The sequence below is a fragment of the Phascolarctos cinereus genome, unplaced genomic scaffold (genome assembly GCF_003287225.1).
Source record: "Phascolarctos cinereus isolate Bilbo 61053 unplaced genomic scaffold, phaCin_HiC Scaffold_726;HRSCAF=1367, whole genome shotgun sequence".
Taxonomy (NCBI): domain Eukaryota; kingdom Metazoa; phylum Chordata; class Mammalia; order Diprotodontia; family Phascolarctidae; genus Phascolarctos; species Phascolarctos cinereus.
In genome coordinates this window covers 219,454,448-219,482,313 of record NW_027556098.1, presented here as the reverse complement: position 1 = coordinate 219,482,313, position 27,866 = coordinate 219,454,448, and the positions used below count along the sequence as shown (strand labels likewise).

The 27,866-nt window shown below is 37.1% G+C and overlaps 2 protein-coding genes and 1 long non-coding RNA gene across 3 annotated transcripts; 2 read left to right on the top strand and 1 right to left on the bottom strand.

Annotated features, from left to right (window-relative positions):
- The first annotated feature begins 716 nt into the window (after positions 1–716).
- SSB (small RNA binding exonuclease protection factor La) lies at positions 717–14,966 on the top strand. The gene is made up of 12 exons (XM_020990936.2): positions 717–879; positions 3,337–3,411; positions 6,458–6,561; positions 6,667–6,841; positions 7,077–7,184; positions 7,286–7,386; positions 10,789–10,860; positions 11,328–11,370; positions 11,943–12,083; positions 12,771–12,957; positions 13,608–13,742; positions 14,547–14,966. The coding sequence occupies exons 2-12, from the start codon at positions 3,346–3,348 to the stop codon at positions 14,633–14,635; spliced, it is 1,221 nt and encodes a 406-aa protein (XP_020846595.1). The 5' UTR covers positions 717–879; positions 3,337–3,345; the 3' UTR covers positions 14,636–14,966.
- Positions 14,637–27,144, bottom strand: METTL5 (methyltransferase 5, N6-adenosine). Its single transcript, XM_020990937.2, has 7 exons — positions 26,791–27,144; positions 24,901–25,015; positions 24,414–24,595; positions 22,890–22,972; positions 20,701–20,752; positions 15,355–15,404; positions 14,637–14,742 (listed from the first exon to the last, which is right to left on the bottom strand). The coding sequence occupies exons 1-7, from the start codon at positions 26,888–26,890 to the stop codon at positions 14,704–14,706; spliced, it is 621 nt and encodes a 206-aa protein (XP_020846596.1). The 5' UTR covers positions 26,891–27,144; the 3' UTR covers positions 14,637–14,703.
- LOC110211554 (uncharacterized) lies at positions 16,071–22,643 on the top strand. The gene is made up of 2 exons (XR_002325432.2): positions 16,071–18,455; positions 21,845–22,643. It is a non-coding gene; the product is annotated as an uncharacterized LOC110211554 (long non-coding RNA).
- Positions 27,145–27,866: the final 722 nt, after the last annotated feature.

The window sequence follows — 27,866 nt, the reverse complement described above, 5'->3', positions numbered from 1 at the left end:
CCCAGGCACATTCTAACATCTCAAAAAGAATTTGGCAATGTGTTTCTCATTTTTAAAGTTTGTGTTTTTAAGAAAAGTGTAGTTGCTTCGGTTTTCCTCACTTGGTGAGTGAACATGCCTTTTATAACTGAGTGTTCAGTAACTGGCCTTAAAAAGAATTCTCTGAGTGTACATCCTACCGAAACGCGTCGAACACACCTACGTCTGGGACGTTCCGTTTTTGCTATGACCCTATTGTAGGCTTGCTGGAAAAGACAAATGCCTGATGGCCTGAGCAGGAAACTCCAAAAATCCGAAAATCGGAATACGAACAAAACTGTTCAGTAACATTTCCTTCACATGTTAACAGGAATATTCCGGTGACGAAAGGGATAAATAACTTCTGAAGCTGCTTATCGCTTCTAAACGAGCTGGGGTTAAGCTAAAAACAGTTCAGGAAGTCTCGTGTTGTGAAGACAACTTCAAAGGGAGCCGCCTTCCTTTTAACTAGAGAAAGAAAAACCCCGCCCCGGAAACCGGGGAGCCGAAGACAAGAGCGGTGGTAGAAAGAGACACCCAAAAGCACAACCCAAAGCCTTATGTTGACACGGGAATTTCAACGACCCGCCACAGTTCCCCGGTTTCGGGTCCACGGGGACCCTAGGCCGGCCCCTCCCGCGGGCGCCTCACATTGCGCATGCTCCCACTTCAGCTCCTCCTCCAGATGAGGCTAGGCCCCGCCTCCGGCCGCGGGGGCTGCTGGGCCGGGGCCCAGCTCCGGCCTTGAAATAGCGGACGAGTGCAGGCAGCTGCACTGCCTCAGGGAGTCGAGGAGTGAGTTCGTGGATCGTGGCGATCGTGGCGGGCCGTCGCAGACCCTGCCGGAACCTCACGGAATAGGTGAGGGGCTGGAAGACCTGACTTTTCCCTGGAAAGAGGGGCGGTATTGACTCGCTTTCCTTTTCCGTTCCACCCTCCCGCTCTGCTGGAATAGGGATCCTGGGCGGCCCGGCCTCCGCTTCTGCCCTCCTGTTGCAGGCTGCTGGGCCCTCGCGGCGAGAGGCCGGGCTGCGGAGGTCGGCGGCCGGAGAGCCGGCTGTGCGTGCGGGCTGAGGAGGGTGGGGGGAGGGCCAGCGCGTGCTGCCCTGGGATGGAGCCGACCAGACGGAACCGCGCGGCTCCGCACACGTGCTGGGCCCGGGGCCGCAGCTTCTGGCTCCTCCCCGAGAAAGAAACTCTCAGATGGGGGTCGTGCGGGCCCTCGCTCCTCCGCCGCGGATCCCTCCCTTCTTCCTGGGTCCTTCGGTCCCGTCTCCTCTCCACATCTGGGCCCGGGAAGAGGCCGCTGCCGGAAGGCGGATGTTCGGGGCCCCGCCTGAGCTGGCAGTGGGAGCGAGAGGCCGGGCGGCCCGGGCCTTGTGCTCCCAACCGCGGCTACGATGTTCTAAGAGAGCCTTCGGGCCTGTCAGACTTCTTTAAACCGCGAGACCGAAATCCCTGGTTGTGTTTGGAGGTGTCTGATCCAAATAAGTCAAGGACCTTAAAGGGGCCGAGGTAGGAGAAAACCAGAGGTGCCAAAATAACCCCAAGTGCGCAGGTCAAGACAGTCATCATCAAATGGACCAAATTGGCCAGATGCTTAAGTAAGCTAGTTCTTATGCAGGTTAAATTCCCATGACAAAAGATTGTAACTGACGGTGCGGATCTGCCCTGGAATTTTGTTAAGTAATGTCCTTTAAAGAATGTACTTGGAAAAGTTACGGTGATTTTTTGTCATATGTATTTGGCAGATTTTGTATGCCATTTTAAAGCAAATACGATAGAAGAGAAATCAGGCATAAAGTTATAATCGAAGATAGGTATTAGGATGGAGGAGGCCTGACTTTGAGGTTTCCCTTTCTCTAGTTAACAAATTGACTTTGGACAAATTATTTAACTTCTTTGGCCCTTAATTTCCCCATCTGTAAAACAGTTAAGTTGAACTTGTTGATCTCTTTGGCTGAGCTGGACACTCACCAACTCTTAACTTTCCATCCCAGCCCAATCTATTGCAGGACCTAATACTTAGAATATAATCTTAAGTGAAGTGCTTGTTCGAATCCAGGGTGAGGAAACCCCTTAAACTACTCTGGTAGTACCTTCCTTAAAGATTTCTTGAGAACCATAGTTTAGGCAGTAATTTAGTTTTCAGCCTATCCCTTAGCACACAGTAAATGCTGTTCCTCCCACCCAATGCATTGATATGTCAAGATCTTTTTTTTTTTTTAACTGATCATTAGGATTAAGGCTAATCTTTTGAACACTGCTCTTAAGGATTCTTTCAGCCCCTCAATTCTATTCTGTTACCTGTATATATTTTTTAATTAGCTTATTTTTCCATAAGTGCTTTGAGATCAGAAAGAGAACTATTGCTTTTGAGTGTTAATGAAAAGAAACTTTATAGTACCTATTTGTAATGTTATCACTAATGTTCAAGAGTCAGGAAATAGATATAAATGAAACCATTTCTTTGGAAACATTTTAAAGAGCACTTTGATATGAGTACATCTAACATTAATACTGTAGAAGTTTTTTAAAAAATATATTACAAATTGAAATTGTATCAGAAAGTAGGCCATTAAGAAATCAGCAGATGGCTCAGATTCTTATAATCTAGCCAATAGCTCACTAATGTTCAGACTCCTTAAGAGTCTACCCAATAAACCTTGTCTTTGGCTGGAAAAAAAAATTATCAGCAGATAAGTTTTCCGCATTTTTATAGATAAACAAAAAGTGTAACTGTCTTTAGATTTGCAGGCAGGACATGTAGGCTCCAAACTCAGCTTAGAACTTTAAATCTTGTGTCTGTATAAAAATTGTTTAACTTCTCTTTGCATGTTTCCTCATTTACAAAATAATAATATTTACTTTACCTACTCATAGAGTTAACCAATGCATTTTTTCCCCTCTGGGCTAAAGAACATAATAAATATATAAAGTTATTATTTAGGTGATAACCATGACTCTTAAAGTGTTATTTTTAAATGTCAGCTATCTTCTTTTTATCATTTTTTCTTCATCCCTGTTAGCTAACTTTATTTTGGAGAAGTTCTATTGTGATTCAGTATGAAATCATCTATGTTTGAAGGAAAATTTCATAGGAAGTTGGTGCCTAATCTTTGCAGTTAATACATTTTTGGTCTTTTAGTTGATTGACCAAATTTAACAGAGATGTGATGCTGGCAGGATTCCTAAATTGTAAACAATCACCAGGCACTGGTGGGAGGAGGCATTAGGTACTAGTTTTTTCGTTTTCATAGATGAGTTTACCTGAAAAAATAAGATAACTTCATGGTGATTTCTTTTGAAAAATTACAGGCTTCTACAATGGCTGAGAATGGTGACAGTGAAAAAATGACTGATCTGGAGTCCAAAATTTGCCAACAAATTGAGGTATGATTAGAGTTTGTAAAATAGACACCAGTAGTACTTACCTTTGTTTTAATATTATAACTGATTCAAATGAAGCTATGCCATTCTGTTGATGCTGGCAAATATATTAATATATGCTATTAATAAAACTGTAGTTGTTTGGTCTGTAAAATTATAAAAATAGAAGAGGCCTTAGAAAGGTCATCTTGTATTTTAGTCTCCCTGCCTTTAGATAAGATTGTCTCAAATCATTTTGGACAGGTACCATTTTACTGTTTTTAAAGACATTCTTATTCACCCCTCTTCTATCTTATATCATGTCAATAATCCATTGTAGTGCTGAATGAACCTTTGAATTAAGAAATTTTTCTTGTTTTGAAGCTGTTTTTCTGATTCTGTTTTCACTGGAAATAGAGAAGAGTTAATTATTGCTTTCTGTTTAATAATCTTTTATATCATTGAAGTTTTTCCAAACTTCTTTCATGCAAAGTAACACCAATTGCTCTGCCTTATTCACATATCTATTTTCTAATTATTTTCATAATTGAAATTGTCATCTAAAGTTTTTTGGCATTTTTAACTTATGGAACTCCAATTATGATTTATACTGGTTATTATTTCATGGTTCTACTGAGGAATCTTGATATTATGCTTAATCATGGTAACTTATGATCTTTGCAGATCATAGGCCCTCCAGGTCCTCAAGTGTGGCCTTTTGACTGAATCCAAACTTCATGGGCAAATCCTTTTATTAAGGGGATTTTGGATTGAGTCAGAGGGCCAGAATGACTATGCATTTGGCAGTACAAAAGTCTGTGTTCTCTCTTTCATTTCAGGGAATGAAAAAAATGAAAATGTGGGGAGGTTTCTTTGCTATCCTTTCTTAGGTTTCTTCTATTTTCATAAGTTTTCCTCAGGATGTTTCTTCAGAATTATTGAGCAGGTGATGTTTGCCTGTAGTATTCCCTCTCTTTTTATCAGCATTCAGTCTCCATATCCCCAGGTGACTAGTATTTCATATACTACTCATTGGTTTCCCCAGACTCCTATCATTTCCCTTTGGCACCATCTCCAACTGTACTTGGCACCCACCCCCACCTAAACTGCTTCATGTTTCAGTTGTCTCCCCTATTAAAATTCATCTATCCTGTGTTCCATTCAGTGGAGTCCTGCTGTCTAATAAATAATAGCTAGTTAATCTGGTAAGCTGTGGGCAGCTAGGTGGCACAGTGGATAGACACTGGGCTTGGAATCAGGAAGACTCAATTTCTTCAGTTTGAATCCAGCCTCATACACTTAGTAGCTGTGTGACCCTGGGCAAGTCACTTAACCCTCTTGACCTCAGTTTCCTCATCTAAAATGAGCTGGAGAAGGAAATGGCAAACCACTTCAGTATCTTTGCAAGAAAACCCTAAAAGGTTTCAGAAAGAGTCAGAAGAGTCAGTTGATTGAAGAACAACAATCTGATAAACTAATATGTTAGTGGATACTCATGGTAGGGCTGTAGAAAAGAACACTGGACTACAGCAGGTTCTTTCACTAGCTTGCTATATAATGTTGTGTAAGTCACTTCAACTATCTGGTTTTTAAATCTTCATCTATGATATCTCTAACACAACTATAGTATGAAGGGTCTAGCCAGGGGTGGGGAACCTTCAGCCTCAAGGCCATACGTGGCCTTTGAGATCCTTGGATGTGGCCTTTTGACTGAGTCCAAATTTTACAGAACAAAACCTTTTATTAAGGGGATTTGTTCTGTGAAGTTTAGATTAGGTCAGAGGGCCACACTTGAGGACCTAGAGGGCCCACATGTGGCCTCAAGGCTGCAGCTTCCTGACTTCTGAAACAGACCTTTGTATTGCCAAATACATGGTCTTTCTTCAGCTTGCTTGTATAAATCTTCCTGACAGCATAATTGTTTCCAATAAAATTAATGTTTCTGATAACTTTGCCATTATAATAACATCAGAATGTTTGCCCGTCTTTTAAAGATGTAACAGCCTTAGAAATATGTACTTAGTTCTAAGCAAAGTTAAGAATTCTTGTCTATCTGAACTGCAAAGCATCCCTTCAGGAGGGAACAAACTTTAAAGAAAAGTAGGTGTGAAATTTGGTGATAGGGAAAATAGTAGTGATGCTAGATGGCTCTATTTTATATACCTAATTATCTGGTTCAGCTGCTTTTAGCAACTGAATTTGACATTATTCTTTTTCTGGCTAGGTACTACTCTTTATTAAAAGGTGTGAATTATTATAATTTTTTCATTTAGTTAAATTGAAACTTTGACCATCTAAAAACATAATTTGGTCTTAATGTCTGGGGGAAATACTTCATGAATTTTTATAATTTGAAATTCTCATAACTAAATATTGATCATTGGGGAAGAGCAGTGGACTGGGAGTTTTTATTATAGCTGAGATGCTGTTAACTATGCCATTCAAGACCAGAGGATGGATAAATTAGATAATCGCCAACAGATAAATTATTTTCAAAGTTTTATTAATCGCAGATTTTCATTTATCTTAATTCTAAAATGCATGTACATCCAATTATAAATTGTCATCATTGAGAGTTGGCCAGCCTCCAGATAAAGTGGAGGTAGATGTCTCATTTTTGGTGGAGTTCTAAAGAAAGTCAGCCAGAAGCATGCTTATCTTACCTGAACACCTTTTGTAAAAGAGGCACATTTTATAGCTTATCCTTGAAACTGATGCTTTGATAAATGCTTTCGGATATTCAGAAAAAGACAGTCTTTTATATGTACAAGTTTGCAATTCTAATGATCTGCATGGTCCATTTACTTACATGTCTCCCAGGATCTTCAATTATTTAAATCTTTTTGATTAGTTACCTTGGGTTTATGCTCAACAAATATTTATATTCCATAATACCATCTTAATATAATATTTAAGAGGAGTTGTCCTTATTGTTTCTAGGTCACTCTGTCATCCTTACACTGGTTCATATAAATGAAATGCCATTCCCCTGTAACTAGTTGGAACTTAAGTCAAATTTCCTTTTCTTTATGAATATTTACAATGACAATATGTTGTACTCATTTTACAGTACTATTTTGGTGACTTTAACCTTCCACGAGACAAATTTTTAAAGGAACAGATCAAAATAGATGATGGCTGGGTACCTTTGGAGATAATGATCAAATTCAACAGGTAAAAATCTTTGTAAAAAGTCTTATGCTTCTCAACACAATGCTGCTTTTCCACTATGACTCTCCCTTTCTTTCTCTCTCTCTCTCTCTCTTTTTTTTTTTAAAGATTGAGCAAACTAACAAAAGACTTCGATGTGATAAGAAGTGCTCTGAAGAAATCAAAGGCAGAACTCATGGAAGTTAGTGAGGATAAAACTAAAATCAGAAGATCGCCAAACAAACCCCTCCCTGAAGTAACAGATGAATATAAAAATGAAGTAAAAAACAGATCCATCTATGTTGTAAGTATGACTTCTTCTATTGGAGCTTACTTTACGTTTATTCTTTAATAACTGTATTTGAGGGCAATTCCAATTGCCCCATGTAGATTTATTTCTACTATAAGATATAAACAACTTAAATGTGCTATTTTGCCATAAAGTTGGCATGTTTGAATTCTAATTATTTAGCTGAAATGTCATTTTTTGGATATTGCAATTTCTAATTAATCATCCCTTCCTTCTCTGCTCTTCCTAGAAAGGTTTTCCAACAGATGCAACCCTTGATGACATAAAAGAATGGTTAGAGGGCAAAGGTCAAGTACAAAATATTCAAATGAGGAGAACATTACATAAAGCATTTAAGGTATGAGAATTTATGTACTTCTTTGACTGTAAAAGTAAAATTCTGGAATTGCATAAAATATCAATAATCTCCTTTTAAAATAATTTCTTATTACTCAATAGGGATCAATATTTGCTGTGTTTGATAGTGTTGAATCTGCCAAGAAGTTTATAGAAACCCCTGGACAGAAATACAAAGATACAGAGCTGCTGATACTCTTTAAGTAAGTTAGTTTGATAATACTTCAACAAATATTATATTAGGAAGGTGAACAAGTAAAGGGAGGGGAGGCTTCAAGGGCAGCATGTTGGGAGCTTTTAGGAGTCCTTACGAAAATATGATTTGTTAAGTCTAACAGACTATTTCATGTGAGATGATTGCTACATGAACAGTGGGTGCTATCAGTGATAAATCTATTATTGTCTTATTTTGATTTAACATGCACATTTTGGGAAAGTTTCAAAATATTGAGATGATCTGTTGCACTACTTGGCATTTTGTTTCTGGCTTTATACTGAAAACAGAATTTCACTAGCAGTTTCCTGAGAATGCCATGTTTTTATTCAGTTTCCCTAGAAAGATTATAATAGGTGCCACATTGTCAGAAATGTTACCACTGTTAACTCTTTCATAATGAGTTTTTCTTCATTTAAATTTAACTGTAAACATCATTCTCACTATGAATTCTTTATTTAAAAGACCAAATCTGGCCTTTTTTTCATCATTTACATTGTTTTCTGTGGATGAGGGCTTCCTATATAAACCTTCTTTCTGAACTTCTGTAAGTTTTTTGTGCCTTTTCAAAGCTTACTGTTGAAACATTGACTGCTACAAGCCAGTTCAATTCTCAGATAAAAAGTTTTATCAGCATTTTTGGGAGGTAAGATTATTTGACTAGTACATTAGAATGTATAGACAGTAGTGTATCTAGACTTAAAAAAGACATTTTGAGTCTCATGATTACCTTCTGATTAAAATGGGGGGAAAAGAGGACTGCCTGATTGTGCACATTTTAGTGAATTTTTAATGTCTAATTTTCATAACTGTAAATATGGAGCCAGTTTCACAAAGGAAAAAAATCATGCCATAAAAGTAAAATTGGTTTGTTTATATGTAGCCCGTTGAACAAGTGGACCTAAATGTTGATAATGGATGATGTCAACAAATAGGGAAGTTTTTAGTGGCATGCCCACAGGGCTTTGTAATCAACATTTTGAATTTATAGAAAGTAACAAAAGTCCTGTTTAGACTTTGAGATATTACAAAGTTAAGTCCTGCATTTTTGGTTTTAAAAAATATACAAATACAAGATGGAGACATTTCTTGGGGAAAGCTCTGAGAGTAGCTGAAAGAAAATGTAAGTGAGTCAGTGGTATGACATGCTTGCCAAGAAGGCTATTTTACATTCTGTTAATAGAACTATAGTATCTAGGAAAGGGATATATCAAAGTCCCTCTCTGTCCCAGAGTGCAGCTAGAGGATTGTGTTTAGTTCTCGGCACTGCATTTCAAGTGGTATATTGATAAACCAATGGTAAAGGAGTCATCAGACCATATTAGATTAGAAATAGTTGAAGGAATAGGTAGGTTTGTTCATCTTGGAAAGGAACTTGAGGAGGAATATTTTGGAAGGGCTGTCAACTAGAGGGAGAGAAGAGTCAATTGCTATTTTGGAGCTTCTGTGGGCATGATGAGGTAACAGTGGGTAGAAGTTATCAGGAGGCAGGTATATGGGAGAATTTTCAATATTATAGGATCATCCAGAAAGGAAATGGGTTTTCTTGTGAGTTTGAATTTTTTTTTAATTACTCTAAATGTTTAGTTCAAGCTGTGGGCCTCAACTTCTTAATCTTTAAAATAAGATGAGTAACTAACTGATCTGTGAGGTCCTTTAATAAAGGAGAGTCCAGAGGATGGACTGTCCGAGGCTATTATAGAGAGTAGTCCAGTATCAAGTGGGATTCCTTCATGGTCTAATGGTCCTTCTACCTAGAAGACTGTGATTGTGATAGTCTGTTAAATTCTTTTAACATGCTTAAATTTTAAGTCTTTAATGAAGATGTAACTCAGATTTTATATTCTGGGCTCTTGTGGTTATTTCTCATGCCAACACTGAAACATATTTTATTTGACATTGTTAACATGAGCCTGACTATCTAACCTTGAAAAATATTGCTGTAACAGGTTGAACATATTGCAGCAAATCTTCGCTATGGTCATTTTGGCAGCCATAGTGCAGTAGGAAGGTCAGACTTGTATAAGGACAATCAGAATGATGAGATTCAAGGAAGAATTAAATAATAATAAGGATTTTGGTTGTACATGGATGGATTGGGTTAATATAGTAGAAATGATGATAGTCCTCATTATATTTATAATATATAATGTATATATTCATATATACATTATACATTTTATATACATATAATATATATTATAATCAAGATACCAAGTGGTTTCTTTAAAACTGTAAGTATATGTAAAGTATTAGTGTTTGATAAACCTGTAGAAAATCAAAACTAGGAGAAAAGGATTCATTAATTCTGTTGTGGAAGAGAGATGAACAGAGGGAATTATTAGGGAGAAGATATTTATTAGAATAAATTTCTGCATAGAAGTATAACTGAAGGGAGTATTTATAGGAATTATGATGGGCAGAATCCTGGAATAAAAAATTGTAAAAAAGTTTACTAGTTCACAATGAATAAGTGGTCAAAGGCTGTAAACGAACATTTTACAGAAAAGGAAACGAATTTTGTTTTATCACTTGAAAAAATGCCTAACCTTCCTTTTGGGATATAAACTAAACACTACCTCACACCCTTGAAATTGGCAAAAAGAATTAAAAGCTAAAGAACTCTAGTGTTGGCTGGATTTTGCAGAACTAGGTACACATTTGTTACTGATGGAAATGTAAGAACTTTGATCTTTTTTTTTTTCCCTTGATGAGGCAATTGGGGTTAAGTGTCTTGCCCAGAATCACATAGCTTGTGAATGTTAGGTGTCTGAGGCCGAATTTGAAGTCAGGTCCTCCTGACTCCAGTGCCTGTGCTCTATCTACTGCACCACCTAGCTGCCCCTGAACTTTGATCTTTCTGAGAGAAAAATCTGGCAGTTATCAATAAAAAAATAGAGATAAATCCTCTCTGTTGATCCGGTAAATTCCAGAAATCAAATCATGTTCACTGGAAAAGAAAACTTTCAACAAATAGTGTTGGGAAAAGAATTGGGCAAAATTGGGAGTATGTTATATGAAGTATGGTGGAAAACAAACCAAAGAACTCTCTAATTAAAGATCTTCAAGGGGTCTTACCTGATTGATAATTGGCTCAGTATGTCTTGTTACATTAAGATGCTATAAATGTAATTAAGATTGTTAAGTATAATGCAAAACAGTTAAAACAACCAGAGGACAGTATGGTAACTATGAACATGTAAGAGGAATTTAATCAGTTGTTACTGGTCCAAGAGCCGGGAACCCTGTGCTAGTAGTTGTGTGGCCTAGGAGATTCCAGAGTGGTTCTGTTCTCTCCCAAACCAAGTGGGAAAAGTTGTTTCTTATTTTATAGTCATACTGTTTAAGGTTTCCTCCTAGACATTTAATAACTCAATTATCTGTCCTTTAGGGAAGATTACTTTGCAAAAAAGAATGAAGAACGGAAGCAAAATAAAGTAGAGGCTAAGGCAAAAGCTAAACAGTAAGTATTGTGGAAGTGAAATTTAAAACTATTTCCCTACATTTCAAATCATGTACTACTAACTACTAACCATAAACATATAGTATGTGGCAGATCACCTCAGAACTTGAAGTGCCCATTAGAAGATGTTTGGAGGGAGAATTTGTTTTGGTGGGCCCTTGTGAAAACTAGATCAGGCTCTGAGAGTGAGGTATTTTAAGGTAATGAGTTTTGAGTTTAGACAACTTAAAATGCTTGCAAGGAGCATGGAAATTCACAGGATGATTTAGGGAATACAAAATTGCCAGACTTAACTGAGGTCTTCATAATGGAGAGTTCTTAGTTAACTTGATTATTAACTTTGTGACTTGATGAAGATTACTTTTGTAGGCCTTTGCTTTGCTATTTGTTAGACTAAGGTGTTTGAGATTAGATTTATCTTTAAATTCCTTTCAGCTTTAACATTCATTGATGCTATTATTTTGTAGAGAGCAAGAAGAAAAACAGAGGCAAGCAGAAGATGCTGAATTGGCAAGTACTGAGTTCTTGTGTCTAAGTGTAATGGTCTTTATCATTTAAACATGTAAATGATGAAGCTGGGTCAGTATATCTTCTACGGTTACAAGTAACCATTTTTATTGTACCATAATAGTACATATATGAAAGTGAAATATTTCAATAACTTTTAATTCAGTATTTGTAAGGCCCCAAGTACTACTTACCTAAAGTTTTATTTTCTAAAGAACATGGTTTGATTTAATCAGCTATGTTATTTAGTTCTTTGGTAAACATGATTTGTAGAAGAAAGTAAGACCACGATATGAAGGAGATTTTACAAAGAAAATTTTTAGGAAAAAGGGTATAATTGTCAACTTGGTCAACAGCTGTTTTGAACTTCTGTAGGTCAAAACATGCCAGATTCTTTAGAATTTTAAACTCTGATATCTTTTGCAGAAATTTTCAGAGGTCTTGAGTATTATATTATCTTATACCAGACTTTTACTTATTTTCTACATAGGTGGAATGATGAAATAATTTCTACGGTTTTTAAAAAGAAACTTTTTGATTCCTCATAATATTTAATCTTATTTATGGTTCTTTAGAAATCCCTGGATGAAAAGATTGGATGCTTGCTGAAATTTTCTGGTGATTTAGATGATCAAACCTGTAGAGAAGATCTTCACACACTTTTCTCTAATCATGGAGAAATAAAGTGGATAGACTTCATCAGAGGAGCAAAAGAGGTTAGAGATGTGTTTTATTTCAGCACTTTAAAAAGCTGCATTCAGGAGAACCATGGTTGCTTTTTTCTTAATTAAGAATGAAATGCTCTTTCCCCTTTTTTTTGTTTGGGTGGTGGTGGTGGGAACAACTTACTGCAGTCATGAAACATTTTCACTTGATTAGACTTTGTCTTCTGTAGACTAAGTGCTATATAATCATTAAGAGTTTTCAGCAGAAACGTAGGAATTTTGATTGGGATAGAAAAATTCAACAGAAGTCACTTTTGCATTGTTTTAATGGGGTAGAGGTTTCTACAGTGGAATTTGGACAGGTATTTCTTCTTTTGTTACTATTGTCTCTTTGGATCTGCCACTGTGATAGCCAAATACATTTATAGTATTAGAAACATCAGGTGGATGTTTTCCATAGTATTTCTTATTAAGATCTTTAGAATGGTAGATTTCAATCTAGGCTAGTTTACCAGCTTAAAAATGTTAACTGATAAGACTGTTTAAGGAGTCCTTTATGGGCAGAGACCTATCGTAGGTCATAATACTCAAAGCACTAAGATTTAAAAATGTTTTCTCAGTTTTGAATTTATCATATTCTTTCCAGAGCTATAAAGATAGTAAAATTACTTTGCTGTTTTAATGTATACTTTGAGATTCAGCTTGGAATGTAATACGTATGGTTATTGTTTGATACAGGGAATAATCCTATTTAAAGAAAAGGCAAAAGAAGCACTGGACAAAGCCAATGAAGCAAATAATGGAAACTTAAAATTAAGAAACAAAGATGTAACATGGGAAGTATTAGAAGGAGAGACAGAGAAAGAAGCTTTGAAAAAAATCATTGAAGACCAACAGGAATCCCTAAATAAGTTGAAGTCGAAAGGTAATAGAATACTGCAAGATTACTTAGTTTGAATCTCCCCTTTACAGATGAGAGAATTACAGCCAGGTAACTTAAAGTGACTTGGGAATTTTAAAACTTATTTTGTTGGTAATATACAAAAAGATTGATTTTTTATGGGTTTATTTTATAATTTACTAAAGCAACAATTTTATTTCTAATTTGTCTATACTTACTCCCTCATCTGAAAAAATCTTAGCCAAAATAAGTTTTTTAAAAGCCCCAAGCACCCATTTATATTAAAAATATTGAGACAAACTGACCATTTTAATGATATTTAAAAGTAAGATGTAGGGGCAGCTAGGTGGAGCAGTAGATAGGGCACTGGCCCTGAAGTCAGGAGGCCCCGAATTCAAATGTGGCCTCAGACACATGACACTCACTACCTGTGTGACTCTGGGCAAGTCACTTAAACCCCAATTGCCTCACCAAAAAAATAATAATAATAAAAATAAAACTAAAATGTAGAATAAATCTATAATGGAGAAATGGTAGGCTTTTCCAGTAAGATCCAGGAATAAAACATTGTTATCACTGTAATGGAAATGCTAACTACTGCATAAGCCAAAATAAGAAACTGAAGGAATAAGTATAGGTAAAGCTTTCAAAATCTTAAAAAACTATATCTACAGGTCGCAAATTTAAAGGAAAAGGAAGAGGAGGTGGTAAAGCTGTTCAGGGTACACCCAATAAAGGAAAAATACAATTCCAGGGCAAAAAAACAAAATTTGATAGCGATGAAGAACAGGAAAATGGTGATGCTGGAGGTAAGCTTTATTTGTGTGAGAACTTCATTACAACTTTTGCAATAAGTTGGCTTAGGATGATGACCATTTTAAAATACAAAATACCAAACTGGTGACAGCATATCCTAACTGTTTAAAGTGTGGTGACATTCAGAAAGGAATATTCAGAACTGATCTGATTGTCAGTGAAAATAAGCTTATACAAAGAAAGCACATTCTGCATGTTGCTAACTCTTGACAAATACAATACAAACTAAGAAGTTTTATATTTTATTTTTATATTTTTCTGTTCCACCCTTTGCCCTTGTTCAGGGTTTCAAACTATATATGATCTTTGTAAATGAAGAAATTTGGTTTTTCAGAAGATAAAGACTTTATAGTAGAATTACAGGAATGGATAATTGGCTTACTATGTGGTACATTGAAGGGTTGATTTTTTTCCCCCCCTCCAATTTAGGAAACTTCCTATGCTTTCCCCTTAGATCTTTTGAGTTGTCATGGAAGAGGGAGAGAAAATCAAGATTTCAAATACTTGGATAAAATTAAATCTTTTGGATTATTTAGAAATTGTCTTATTTTATGTTGTACCGTAAGTAGGAGAATTGGTTTTGAATCACAGGCTACCATCTGTGAACATTCAGAAGAAACTGTTTTCTTGAAACTTTACACAGCTTCATTTGGAGAAAATAGCAAAATATCACCAGAAATATATTAAAAATAGTACCAAGGACATTCTAGTTTTGTGGTCTTCAATCTTAATGTTGCAATCTAAACTTGTAATTTTAGTGTTTGGTATGAATGCAGTTAATTAATTGTTTTCTATAGGATCCCTTAAAAGGTCACGAGAAGAAGCTGAAAAAGAAGAACCTGCACCAAAACAGTTGAAAACAGAAAATGGAGCTGGAGACCAGTAGCTTGATACAAAAATTTTTATTCATTTTAAATAAGTTTTAAGCTGTTTCAGATTGGGGGGGGGGTGTCTTTAAAAAGAAAACCGAATTAAATCCACTTCAATGTCCACCTATAATAGAAGGAAAGACTATTTTTGTTTAACTTGTTTTTGTTGTCCAGGTATCCTTACTTAATCTGGATGGTGTTTTTTTTATATGTATAGTTTTGTTCATGACATATGTTGACATTTCAGACATTGATCTGAACATCAAAAGAAAGGTTCTTTTGGTGAAGCCTGGCTCTGTAATGTTGGAAATACCAACAAATAAAATGTATACCATATAAAAGGTAAAAGTGTCTTAACTGCTATTTTTATATGGTTTCTTTTGTTTTAAAACAGAATAGAAATCAGGCTTTGTTTTTCTTTACTGTTGTTACCCCCAAGAAAAGCATGGATTAAGTGAGTATATGATATGACCCAATATACAGGGTTGTTCCAACATCTATGCAACATAATTTAATTCTACAGGTTTTTCTTTTACTCTTTGGGCAGCTTACTAGAAGAGGTCCTCTACTAACTGAACAGTTAGTTACCTACTTTAACATGTTTGTCTTTCTGTTCAAATACCCACTTTTAACTTTTTAACTGTCCATCTGTGAATATTCAATCATAATCTCTAAGGTCCCCATTATTTCTAAATGTGTCATCTTTTCAGTGGTTACATCATAAATTTTAACTTACTGTTTTTTTCTTATGAAATTTGTATGATGCTGGTAGGTCATATCGTAGCTCTGGGAAGACAAAAACAATGATTTAATTCAAAGATAGCATTCAAAACTCTCGTTTCATACTGGTTCTTTAAAAAGCGAGTGCCAGGGGGCAAGCTAGGTGGCGAAGTGGATAGAGCACTGGCCCTGAAGTCAGGAGGACCCGAGTTTAAATACGGCCTGAGACATATAACACTCATTAGCTGTATGACTCTGGGCAACTCACTTAACCCCAACTGCCTCACCAAAGAAAAACCCAACAACCAAAGAAGGGGTGCTAAGGGTATTGGCTTTTACAAGTTTAAAAAAAATTGTTTTTCATTCCCCTATGCTATATAAAGCAAAGCAATAAGATGAAAATTCTTGTACAGGTTATTCAAAGAAAACTTGGTTGTGAATGCTACAAAATAAATAAATTGGAAGTTTCTTATTACACTTAAATTGAATTTGACAAATTTTTCAGTTCTAAAAGTATAAATTTAAGGGAATGGACTAGATCAGGGGTGGAGAACCTGCAGCCTTGAGACCACTTGTGGCCTTCTAGGTCCTTGGGTGTGGTCCTTTATCTGAGTCCAAGTTGTACAGAACAAATTCTTTTATTAAGGGGATTTGTTTTGTGAAATTTGGATTCAATCAAAGGGCTGCACTTAAAGACTTAGAGCGCCATATGTGGCCTTGAGGCCATAGGTTCTCCACCCCTGGACTAGACATTTAAAAGGTCTGTCAATTTTAAAACTCCAGCTCTATATATAGCAGGGGTTTTTAACCTACTCTGTATCATGGACCTATTTGGCAGTCTGGTGAAGCCTCTGATAGACATTCTTAAATGCTTAATATTATCAAAGTAAGTCCAAAGACCCCAGGTTGAGAACACTGCTCTATAAGAGGCCAATAAAAGCAAGTGGCCCAATGATATCACAACTCTGTGGCTTTTTTAAAATCCAAAATATATTAAGTGAAAAAGTATGAAAGCCACTTTGCATAATTGGGAAACAATTAGAAAAAGGCCAAAGTTTGAATCTCTGCTAGTCACCACATTAATAACTTGCGGAAAGATAAGAAATAAACCCAGGGTACTACTGCTGTGACTCTCAAGGAAAAGTCAGGAGGCTTTCTAATTCCATATTAATGTTAGCAGTAAGATACTAGATTGTTGGGAATGTCCCTCCTTCTAAGAGGCTTAGAAGGATAAGCCCTAGTTTTTAAAGCTGTGGTTTCATGTAAAAGACATAATGACAAGGCCAAAATTCTAATTAAGGCATGTTAAATTGTTCTGATTACTATGTAGCTCAGAATTCTTTTTTTTAAATTCCCATTAATTACCTTTTACATTCTCTAGCTTGTGTTCAGCTCCTATGTTCAGATATTTTGCCTCCATTGAGAAAATGGAGGTCTTCCTCAACTTTTCCATTCTTCTCCATGTTTTAAAACTAATCTCAACATTCTTGCAATCCTTCCCTTTCTGACTCTAAGGAAATGAATGTCCTTTTCTCTGCCTTGATTCCTTTCCTTCCCATTTTTTCCAGGCTCTTGCAACAGTAAGCCACTTCATCTAATGGGTTCATATCAAACATCACAAGGGAAGAACTTATTCTACATCTACAGAACCTTACATCTATTCTCTTCTATTCTCACCATCTCTGGAGTCCAAGACCCCTGGACCAAAAAGTTTCTTAACGTTCTTTCTACCTCCAATATTAATTCTATCCATTCTCCATACAAGTTCAGGGCTGATCTTCTTTTGCACAAACCAAACCACTTTACTGCTCAAAACCTTTCAATGACTACGTAATTTCTTCTGAATAATAACTCCAAACTCCTTACACTGGCATACAAGACTAACAACAAAAAAGATGCCAACCTCCCTCTGTCCCCTTCACTCATCCTTTTTATAATCTGTGTTAAAGTAAATGTTTTCTAATTGATGCTCTACAAACATTCCGTAATTTCCAACCTCCACATTTTTTTTTCAAGCAGGTTGCTGCATCCTCCACCCAGCCTACTGTATGACCCACACTGACTTGCATTCAATAAGCATTTATTAATCACACACTCTTTTGCCAGGTACTGTTCCAAGTGCTAGGATTAAAAAGAGGAGCCCACATTGTAATGGGAGAGACAACAAGCATACAGGGTAAGAAGGAAATAATTTACAGAGACAGAGCACTAGAATTAAGAATGGTTGAGAACAGCTTCTTATAGAAGATGAGATTTTAATTGGGACCTGAGGGAAGCCAGACCAGAAGGGATAGCATTCCTGGTACAGGGGGACAGCCAGAGAAAATGTCTAGAGCTGAGAGATGTCAAAGAGTACAAGGGTAAGATGAGGGGACTTTTAACTTGTAAAAAGACTGGAAAAGTAGAGGGGGGAACTAAATTAAGAAGGGCTTCAGATTCCACCAGGGTAGTTTGTATTTGATTCTGAAGGTGAAAGGAACAACCAGGGGGGTGCCTTGATTGGACCTGTGCTTTAGGAAAATTACTTCGGTGGCTGAATGAAAGACAGATTGGAGTGGGGAGAGACTTGTTACAGGACACCCACTAGCACGCTATTGCCAACAGTCCATATGTGAGGTGCAGAGGGTCTGCATCAGGGTCATGGCAATATCAAAGGGCAGAAGACCTATTTAAAAGATCTTGCAAAGGTGAAATAAACAGGCCTTGAAAAGACATTGGATTTGGGGGTGGGGACAGTGAAGGGTCAAGGATGATACCTAAGTTGCAAGCCCAGGGAGGATGGTGCCCTTGACCACAGTAATATGGAAGTTTAGAAGGATTTAGGAGGAAAGATGAGTTCAGTTTTAGACATGTTACATTTAAGATGTCCACCGGGCATCCACTTTCAGATATCTGAAACAGCTGAAGATGCAAGGCTGAAGGGTCAGCAGAAGTCGGAGAGAAGGATAGGTAGGTATGAGAATCATCAGCACAGATTATGATTATGAGGTCATGAAGTGAAACAGTATATAAAGGGAAGAGGAGGCAGCCCAGGACAGAGCCCTGTGGGATAGTTATGGTTAATGGGTATCACCTGGATAAGGATCCAGCAAAGGAAACTGAGGAGTCGCCTAGCAGGTGGGGGAAACAGGATATAATGGGATCGTTTGCACAGGTAGATGGGTTTGCCTTGGTAAGGAGTAGCGCAACCTCTCTGTGTGATGGGTAAAGGAGGAGAAAATGGCAGAAAGCAACTGAATGAGATGAGACAACAAAGTATTTACAAGGAATGGCCTAAATTTTTTCAGTAAAATAGGCAAGATTCTCTGCTGAGGGAGTGGGAAGTCTGGAGGTCTGAGGAGAAATGAAAAGGTTTGGAGGAGCCAGTGTAAAGTAATAGTGTAATATCCATTTAATAAAGGTATAGAAAGCGTATCTAGCAGCATGAAGAGCCCACTTGATGTAGTCAACCCAGTCAAAGTAGGTGCAAGATTTTCTCCACCTTCCTTCAGTAGCACTTGTGGGAGTTAAGGCTGTGAATGGTAGGAGTTACCTTGGCAGGGCACATTTGGTGATATAAGGAAAGTAAGGACAGTGACAGTATATATACAGCTTGGTTCACCAAGGGGTCAAGATGAGGAAAAGAGGAGAGAGGGGCTTAGTGCAGGGGTGATGGCCTAGAAGAGACTAAAGAGTGAAAGAATTGAGGTGTAGAGGTCAGAGTTTGATAAAGGAAGGCAGAGGGAGAAGTGGAAAGTCAGCAGATTATGATCAGATAAGGAAAATTCAGAGTCTCAAATGTGGTGGTGGTATCTTTGTGGACAATGGGTTCAAGGGTATGACCATATTTGTGAGTAACTGAGGCGGGAAGAGGTCATGGTAAATGAGCATATGTTGAGGAAGAGGTAACATTATTATGTTGAAGTCTACTAGGTATATGCAGGCGTTAGGGAGAAAAAAGATTGTGAGCCATGTACCTAACTTGTTGAAGAAGGAAAGAGAGTGTCCTAGAGTTCTATAGAGAAGAGCGAGTAGGATTTTGACTGGGTGGAGGATATGGATTATATGGACCTCAAAGAAAGAGAGGTTACAGAGAATTAGCAGGACGGGAAGAATTTGGAAGCAGCAATGAGAAACAAGTACTTCAACTTCCTTTCCTTGATTAGTGAACTGAGGGGCCTGAGAGAAAGTATAGCTTGTACTGGAAAGGGCGGCCGGGGAAGTTGTATCATCAAGCAGGAGCCAAAAGTTTCAGTGACTACTAAAAAATGGAAAGAGGAGAAGAAAAGATTGAAGATGAAGGCAAGTTTATTACCTATGGAGCTAGCATTCCAGAGGGTACAGTGGAAGGGGGAGTTAGGTAGCTTCTGGTTGGAACTTTGGGGGATTGAGAAGAATAGGAATAAAGAATCAGGTAGTAGGGAAGGGATCTGGATGTTGAGCTAAAGGGGTCCAGAATCACTAAAACATGTAGGGTATCACTGCATGTGAGTGTGTTAATCACTGAATGGAAAATGCCACTCTTCTTCCCAGAAAAGATTGGAGAGACATGTGCATCCTGAGATAGAATAACAATAAGTAGTACTGAACTGCTAGTTTTTCCGTTTGCTTCAGTAGTACAACCCTTTCTCTTAAATTTTATTAAGAGAGCAGCAGTAAGTACACTCAAAAATCTTAATGTTAAATGCTAGATACTATGGTTAGCCAGTGTGGATACAAGGAAACATGGTCCCTGAATTTATAAAACTCAAGGACTGTGAAGGAATATGATGGACACAAATAACTATAAAACAAGGCATAATCTGGAAAGGCAGTAGAGAGATAAATTTGCTTTTTGCGGAGCTTACACTGTTTCTTTACATTAGGGAACACAAGGAAGAAAAGCCATTCTTTTATCTCCTGAAATTTTTTCTTTTCCCCAAGCTTATCTGAAAGACATGCCCTGTACATAGTTGGGCTTAGGGAATCAGAATGCTGTAGAATTCTTTCCAGGGGCAGCTAGGTGGCACAGTGGATAGAGCACTGGCCCTGAAGTCAGGAGGACCTGAGTTCAAATTCCATCTCAGACCAAACACTTGACACTTACTAGCTGTGTGACCCTGGGCAAGTCACTTAACCCCAACTGCCTAAAAAAACAAAAACAAACAAACAAAAAAGAATTCTTTCCAGTGAAAACCTCACTCAACATATGAGCCATGCCTAATTTATTACATTGCAAAATAGATGTTATATACCCTTTCTTCCCAATTCTTACATAAAAACGTTGGCTATGATTAAATGTCTTATATTATCAATACTATTCCTGCCCTACTGCTACCTCCACCCCAAACAGCATTAGTCTTCCAGGTTCAGGATTATTTTAAAGAAAATTCAGGATTCTTACCTGCTATAACATCCATCTTAATTTTCCATTCATCTGCTTTCTTTTGAATATGCTAAACATAAAAAAAGTTACCTTGAGTTGGTTCATTCCATCTGAAATAAAATTTAATTCATCATGCTTATATTAAATATATTGGAGCTTTCTACTGATACTATATATTCTTATCAAGACTCATCTTTTTTAAAGATTGGATTGACTGCATGACAGTTTTAAAAATATAAGAGTAAAGAACTTCAGTATGGCTAACAATCTATTAAAATGCATAAGAGGCTTTCCTAAGTGGCTTGACTGCTACATCAGTTAACAGCAGTGAGGGAGAAATCAGTAGCATTATTTCAATTTATGAACTTAAGAATAAAAGAGAACTCAGGACATTCAGCAAAGATCAGGAGTAATAGTTGTCACTGAGGACTTCCTATTGGAGCTGATCTAACAAAAGGATAAGCCATCTTGTCAAATTTTACTAGTCAAAAGTATGTGTTTGGAATATTGGCTTACTGATTCATTTCTGTCCTTAAAGTAACTAGCAATGAGAGGTACTGTGTCTCTCAATCTATATAAGCTGTCTATATGCACCAGGGAGATGAATATTTAATTCATATAATTTACTAATTAGCAAAAATTAAATTCCCTTAAATTATTACTCACCAGAAATATACTGATAAAATCAGATCTAGATTAAAAATAAAGTATGTAGGTAATCAGTTAATTTTTCCTATAATATTCAGATATGTATGAATTACATATAATTTAAAGTAGTTCCATGTATTTTACATTAGCTAGAAAACATTTAGTATGAGAGTATGGTTTAATTTTAGGAAGCCTGAGAAGTTTGTGGGAATCAAAACTTTTAACCATTTAATACTTATATCCATAAGAATGGTGAAGAATGAGTTAAGTGGCTGGTTATTATAATAACTGGAATATATCATTAAGAAGATAGTAAGGATATGATATAGAAGAAAAAAGCATAAGTTGTCAACTGTGCTGAGAAAATTCAGTGAAAAGGTTATATTAGGACAAAAGTAGGTAATCAATGACACTAAGTAACATAAGAGCCATTAGTTCCTTTACATGAATTTTTTTTTCCTTTTCAGATTCTATTTTCCCTTTTACTATTTTTGTTCTTTTTTTCTCTTCCTAGTCTTTAAAGCCCAAATAGCAACCAAGGCCATCGTTTAAATCCACTGATAGTAATTACACCTAAAGAGCTTCTGCTTCCTAATAACAAAGGTTAGGAGTTAACCATGGAATTGGGTATACCAGATGCCATTGTAAGAACCCAGGAATATCAAAGAAGACAAGAAAAGAACAGGGAGAGTATCAGAAAAACCAAAGGACTTCTACTAAGGGATATACTGCTGAAAAAAAAAATACATGGCCTTGGAACTCATTGGCTTACATATAATGTTTGGATAAACTAATCAGTGTTTAAGAACTCTTAATTTATAATCATCTACTCAACAAATATTTCCTGGACACCCTCTCTTCCAGACTGACTACCACAGTTTTAAACCTGGAAAAGATCTTCTAGCACCCAGCACTTGAGAAGTATTCCATGTTGATCTGACTAGCATTATCTAGAGAGAGAAGTGAGACAAGTGCTGGATTTGGAGTCAGAGGACCTATATTCAAATTCTGGCTCTGCTACTATATAACCACAATCAATCAAATTACCTCTTCAGGTCTCAATTCCTCTTTGGTAAAATGTGGGGGACAGGCTGGATGACCTTTAAGTTCTTTTCCAGCTCTAAATCGATGATCCTACATCAGCTCAATGTTTGCAAATGAAGAAACAAAGGACCAGAGAAATTAAGGGAGCTGCTGAAACTCACATAAACAGTGAGAGAGCCAAGATTAGAACCTGGTTCCTGGTGAAATGTGCTTTCTACTACTCCACGCTCTTACCTCCTAATTGGGGTCTGATTAAAGTTGCTTCATTATGTGTTTCCTTTTCTTCCAGTAGTTCCTATCCATCCAAGTCTTAGAGAAAACAAATTAGCCTCAGTGGTCTGGTGGAAGTCCCTAAGTCATAGGTGCTAGCTATTGCCTAAGGGGAATACTACAGAAACTGAGTGACCTGTACAAAAAACCTAGTACAGTAGACATCTCTTGTTACTCAGGATTCCCAACACTGGGAATCTATATTGGAAACTATAACAAAGGAAAAGCTAATGGTTTGGACTTACTTCTCTGGTTGAAGTTTTATGTAAGGAGTATACTGCTACTCTTGCCATTTGTAAAGCAATCTTCAGAAATGACATATCCATACCTATTAAGGGAGTAAAAATATTTATATTTAATCTGCTAAAATGGTGGATTAAAATTATTCACTGGAGTACTAGAAGTACATTTTCTAAACAAAATATGCTTTTTTTGGCTCATAGAGGAAAAGGTCTTTATGGTTAGGTAAACTGATAGTATATTTAAAGGATAAATAATATAAAGGTGCAGTGACAATAGCTAACATTTATATATCATTTACTCTGTGCCAGGTACTGTGCTAAGTGCTTTACACTGTTATTGTCATTTGATCTTCGCAACAACTCTGAGAAGTAGGTGATATTATTATCCTCATTTTACAGATGAGGAAACTGAGGCAAACAGAGGTTAAGTGACTTGCCCAGGGTAACACAACTAGTCTACAGCCAGATCTGAAGTCAGGTCTTCCTGACTCCAGGCCCAGTGTTCTATCCACTGTGCCACTAACCTGCCATGACAAACTAGTAGTATACTATCTTCCTTTGTCTAATAAGTACCTCCTCTCCATTTTTCTTTATCCCTTACTTAATCTCTGTAAATAACATCCAGAGAAAACCATGAACAATGCTAATTCCTATTAGTTGTGAACAGGGGAAATAGACTAGTGTGCCCACTTCTGAACTATCAGATGAGAGTATTAGTCCCCAGTCAGAGACTTTTTAAAAAAAAGCTATCTGCTGTTAAAATAACAGGATAACTAAACCATTATAAGAGACTGATTTCATAAAAGGCTGATCTCTTTAGTGAAAACCTGGGTAACAACATAGGATTCAACTCACCTTAGTTATATGAGTGATAATGTATAGAGGTAATAAGAATTTTCTTATATGAAAAGCTTTGTCATGATTCAAAACTTACTTTAAGTTAAATAAGCCCAAAGTAAGTTATAAAAAATATCTTAAATATTTAAAGCCTTTAATAATGTAGATGTAAAAATATATAATTAGTAACAAGTGAATGGTCTGCTTAAGGATATAATGGGTCCCTGCCCATTAGAAATATTCAGACCAGATGACTACTTGTCAGGTATGATGTAGAGAGGATTATTCTTCCAAGGTATAGTTTAGATCAGACTACAAGACAGGAAACTACTGCCAAGGTTCAACTCAGACCTTAGCTATGAATGGTTTTTACAATTTTAAATACAAAACTTCATTTAAAAAATGTTTCTTAGCTTTAGGTGAATTTGGCCTGTTGGCCACCGAGGTCGCTGAAATCAAATTCTTGAGCTGTTCAGTTTTATTCACTTAATAGAATTTTGTATATAATATAAACTGGTGAAAATTAAGAGTAGAAAATGAACTCAATTCCCTACCAATATATAAACAAACTGGAACTAACTTGTCTTATGATAGTAACTAATCACTTTCCCTAAACATTCACTGATTTCTTTTTTAAACCTTATTTTTCCTATAAATATTGCACCACAACATCTGTTTCTTTTAACTAACCTTTATTATGCTTGGTCCCAAAGGGAGGATTCATGATTATAGTGTCAAAGGACTTGGACATTGTATCAGATAAAGAACACACATTGCACTGAATCACGTCAATATTTGTCAGCTCAAACTCTGCAACATTTCTACTAAATACTTCTAATGCATCTTCATCTATATCAAATCCAACACACAACCTGTAAATGCAAAACAAAAAAGGGCTATTTAAATATGTTTCAAAAATAAGGGTTTATTACATCTTTTAAAAAAATGTCAATATATTTGCTCAGTGACATATTTTGATAAGGGTATACTCAACCAGAAAGAATAGAGAAAGCTTATAAGTTGGTGTAAAAGGAAGGCTGAGTAATCAGGTTTATTTTTTGGTTATTCTTATAAAATGTACTACAACATCTCGTTTCCCACATATTTTAATGCAGACTGGCATACGCCCATAATTACTATTCAGTTGGTCCCAGAAATTGTGTACTGAATTACTTACCCTGCTCCTAACATTGCTGTTCCAATACTAAGCATTCCACAGCCACATCCTAGATCTCCAACCACTTTGTTTTCAATATCATCATATGTGTTGTGAATTGTATATAGCATACATGCTTTAAAAAAAAAAGGGGAGAGGGGAGAACAAATTAGAGACAACATACAGGCAAAGCTGGTGATGGAAACCTAGTCACCAAAAATCATTGTTCTTGAAACATTTTAATTTGTCTTACATGAATCCTTCTAAGTGATGTACACCATGAAAGGGGCCCACAAAATGTAGAAACTTGCTATGTCACAAAAACTATCAAAATTAAATTGCAGAACAAGTGTCTACGTGAAAAGGCCACAGAGATGATGCATCCCAAAATAATATATGCCAAATTGTCCTCTAAAAAGGGATACTCATTCTAAAGTAAACCTGAAAGGAGCACCTTAAAATACTCAAATTTTCTTAGTGCCAGAACCAAGGCTAGCCAAGACCTACATTGAGACAGACTCATATTAGTCAACTGACCTCAGGGATGGTACTCAGAAAACAGCATTGTTTCTATGGCTGCTCCAATCACTGTCAAATCACTGTTAATCATCAATATTACATTACAAAGGAAGCTCAATAAATGTTCATAAAAGTCCTATTCAAGTCTTAATAGTTGTTTTTGGTGCAATGTTTGGTATATAATGTTTTCAAACAGGTTCAAAGAAAACAAAAACCCTTGATAGATTTTGCTAATTGAAAAAAAATTTTCTGATAGCTTATAAAAAGCTCCCTGAATAATTTTCCTAGAGGAATAAAAGTGCTTTTTAGGATTGAGCTTTTGTCCTAAATTCTTAACTTAAAAAAAAAAAGTAGTTCCTCACATCTAGTCAATCAAGAAGTCAACAAACATTTATTTTAGTGCCTAAGGCACGATGCTAAAATCTGGGTATACAAAGAAAAAGTCATTTCCTGCTCTCCAGGAGCTTATAGTCTAATTTGAGAGGTAACAAGCAAACAACTATATGCAAACAAGATATTTACAGGATAATTGGGAGATTATACACAGAGAGAAGGCATTATTAGTATTAAGGGAGTGGGAGAGGAAAAGGCTTCTTGTTAGGAGGTAGAATTTTAGCTGAGTTTTGCCGGATGTCAGGGAAGTTAGGAATGGAGATGAAAAGACAGAGTTCCAGTAATGCGAGATGAGAGAGCACAACAATGAGAGGTCTCGTGAAACTTGCTTAATTCTGCCACGTATTGGGCAACGTATTTATCTTTTTTTAAGCTAGAGTTTCCATATCTATAAAAGGCGGATGATAATCTTGTATTGTAGAGGTAATTTTGCAGTGAGTGAAGAGCTAGGTTTGGTGGAGTAAAGAGGACCAGAATGCAAATGCTACTTCTGATACTTAGCTCTGTGACACTGGGGTAAGTCACTTAAGCTCCAGAAGCCTCAGTTGTTTCTTAGGATTTATTAATAAATCAAAGAACTGCCATCTCAATTGGTGGAGTCAGCTTCCTACGCAAAAATTACAGCTCCTTCGGGTACACTCAATACTTGCCCCACCTACCTCTTAAGGCGCTGTTGAGAAAATAAAATTAGGCAGAAAGTAAACTTTAGAGCCTAAAGCGTAAACTATCATTATGATTATTAAAGGAGACAAACACTATGGTGTAATGGAAGGAACTAGATTGGGAGTGAGTCGAGTCAGTCAATCAAGGTTTGAATCCAGATTATCCCTACTATCAATGACTAATTCACTTCGCCTCTTTGGGCCTCAGTTTCCTCATCAGTTCAATGGGTGGCTTTAGGTTTGCGATTCCTAGCGGTCCTCCTACCACTAATGCATCCCTATGCCAAAGGTGCTGCATTTTCTGACCTGCACTAGGAGCCAGCCGGGACAACCTTACCTGCAATGTGGGGCCTGGTCGGATACTGTTCCAGAAGTAATTTGGGCTTCTCAAAGCCATCAACTTGCTGCAAGAAACTTTCCAGTTCCTTCCGTTTCATGTTTTCTTCTCGTTACGTGGGTTACAATTTGGTGAGCGGGGAGAGAAGGACGGGGTGTATCTATTTACACCGGAGAAAATGTTTTGAAATTCTGTGCCTGAGGACCCCAGCTCCCAGCTCAAAGCCCCGAGACCCCGCGGCGATGGCACCCGTGCGCCTCTGAAGGCTCCTTCGGGCGGCAGCACCTTCACCTTCCTTAGGCCGCAAGCTCAGTGAAGCGAAAACCGCCACACACACCCCCCCCCCCCCCCCCCCCCCCCGCTCCAACTCCAGAAACTAGACTCTGCAGTTCAGGCCATCCTGCATCCGGTGCCTCCGGCTCAGCGGTCCCCACGCACAACGGAAACTAGGAGCGGTGTACCGGAGTTCCGGTATCGAGGAGGCTGCAATGCAAGGCCGGCAAACTGTCATGCCTCTTCTCAGAAAAAAGCCCCATTGATTTACACTCCTGGAATTTACAGCTGGAAGGAATCTTAGACGAAGAGCATCTGATCCAACCCCACCCTCCCCCATAAAAATGCTTGTGGATTAGAAAAAAATTTTTTCATTAAGAAAAAAGTATATTAATCATTATGCTAGTTGCTAGTTGCGACTACAAAGGGTGAAATAATCCTTACAAAGAGCTTACATTCTATTGGGGGAGACAAGAGGAACATATATAAATATCTGAAGCAGTAACTATAAACTGAATAAACACAAACATATACAAAGTATTTAAATACAAGGTAGTTGGGGAGGGAAGGCACTATCTAGGAGTTGGGGGCTCAGAAAAGATTTTATGCAGAAAAAGATGGTGCTGGAGTTGTTTCATAAAGGAAGAGTGAGTCTTTTTGAGATGGAGATTAGGAGGGAGTGAATTCCAAGCATGGGAGAAGGCCAGAGTAAAGGCCCAAAAAAGGGAGATGGGATGTTATAGTGTGAGAAAGAGAAGACCAGCTAGCCTGGATTGCAGACGGTAAGAGGCAAAGTAAAGTCC

Coding starts and splice junctions, on each gene's coding strand:
- SSB (XM_020990936.2), top strand. CDS start 3,346: ATGGCTGAGAATGGTGACAGTGAAAAAATGACTGATCTGGAGTCCAAA. Junction 3,412..6,457: donor AAATTTGCCAACAAATTGAG/GTATGATTAGAG, acceptor CTCATTTTACAG/TACTATTTTGGTGACTTTAA. Junction 6,842..7,076: donor AAAACAGATCCATCTATGTT/GTAAGTATGACT, acceptor TGCTCTTCCTAG/AAAGGTTTTCCAACAGATGC.
- METTL5 (XM_020990937.2), bottom strand. CDS start 26,890: ATGAAACGGAAGGAACTGGAAAGTTTCTTGCAGCAAGTTGATGGCTTT. Junction 24,596..24,900: donor ACAGCAATGTTAGGAGCAGG/GTAAGTAATTCA, acceptor TTGCATTTACAG/GTTGTGTGTTGGATTTGATA. Junction 22,973..24,413: donor TGGGACCAAGCATAATAAAG/GTTAGTTAAAAG, acceptor CTCCCTTAATAG/GTATGGATATGTCATTTCTG.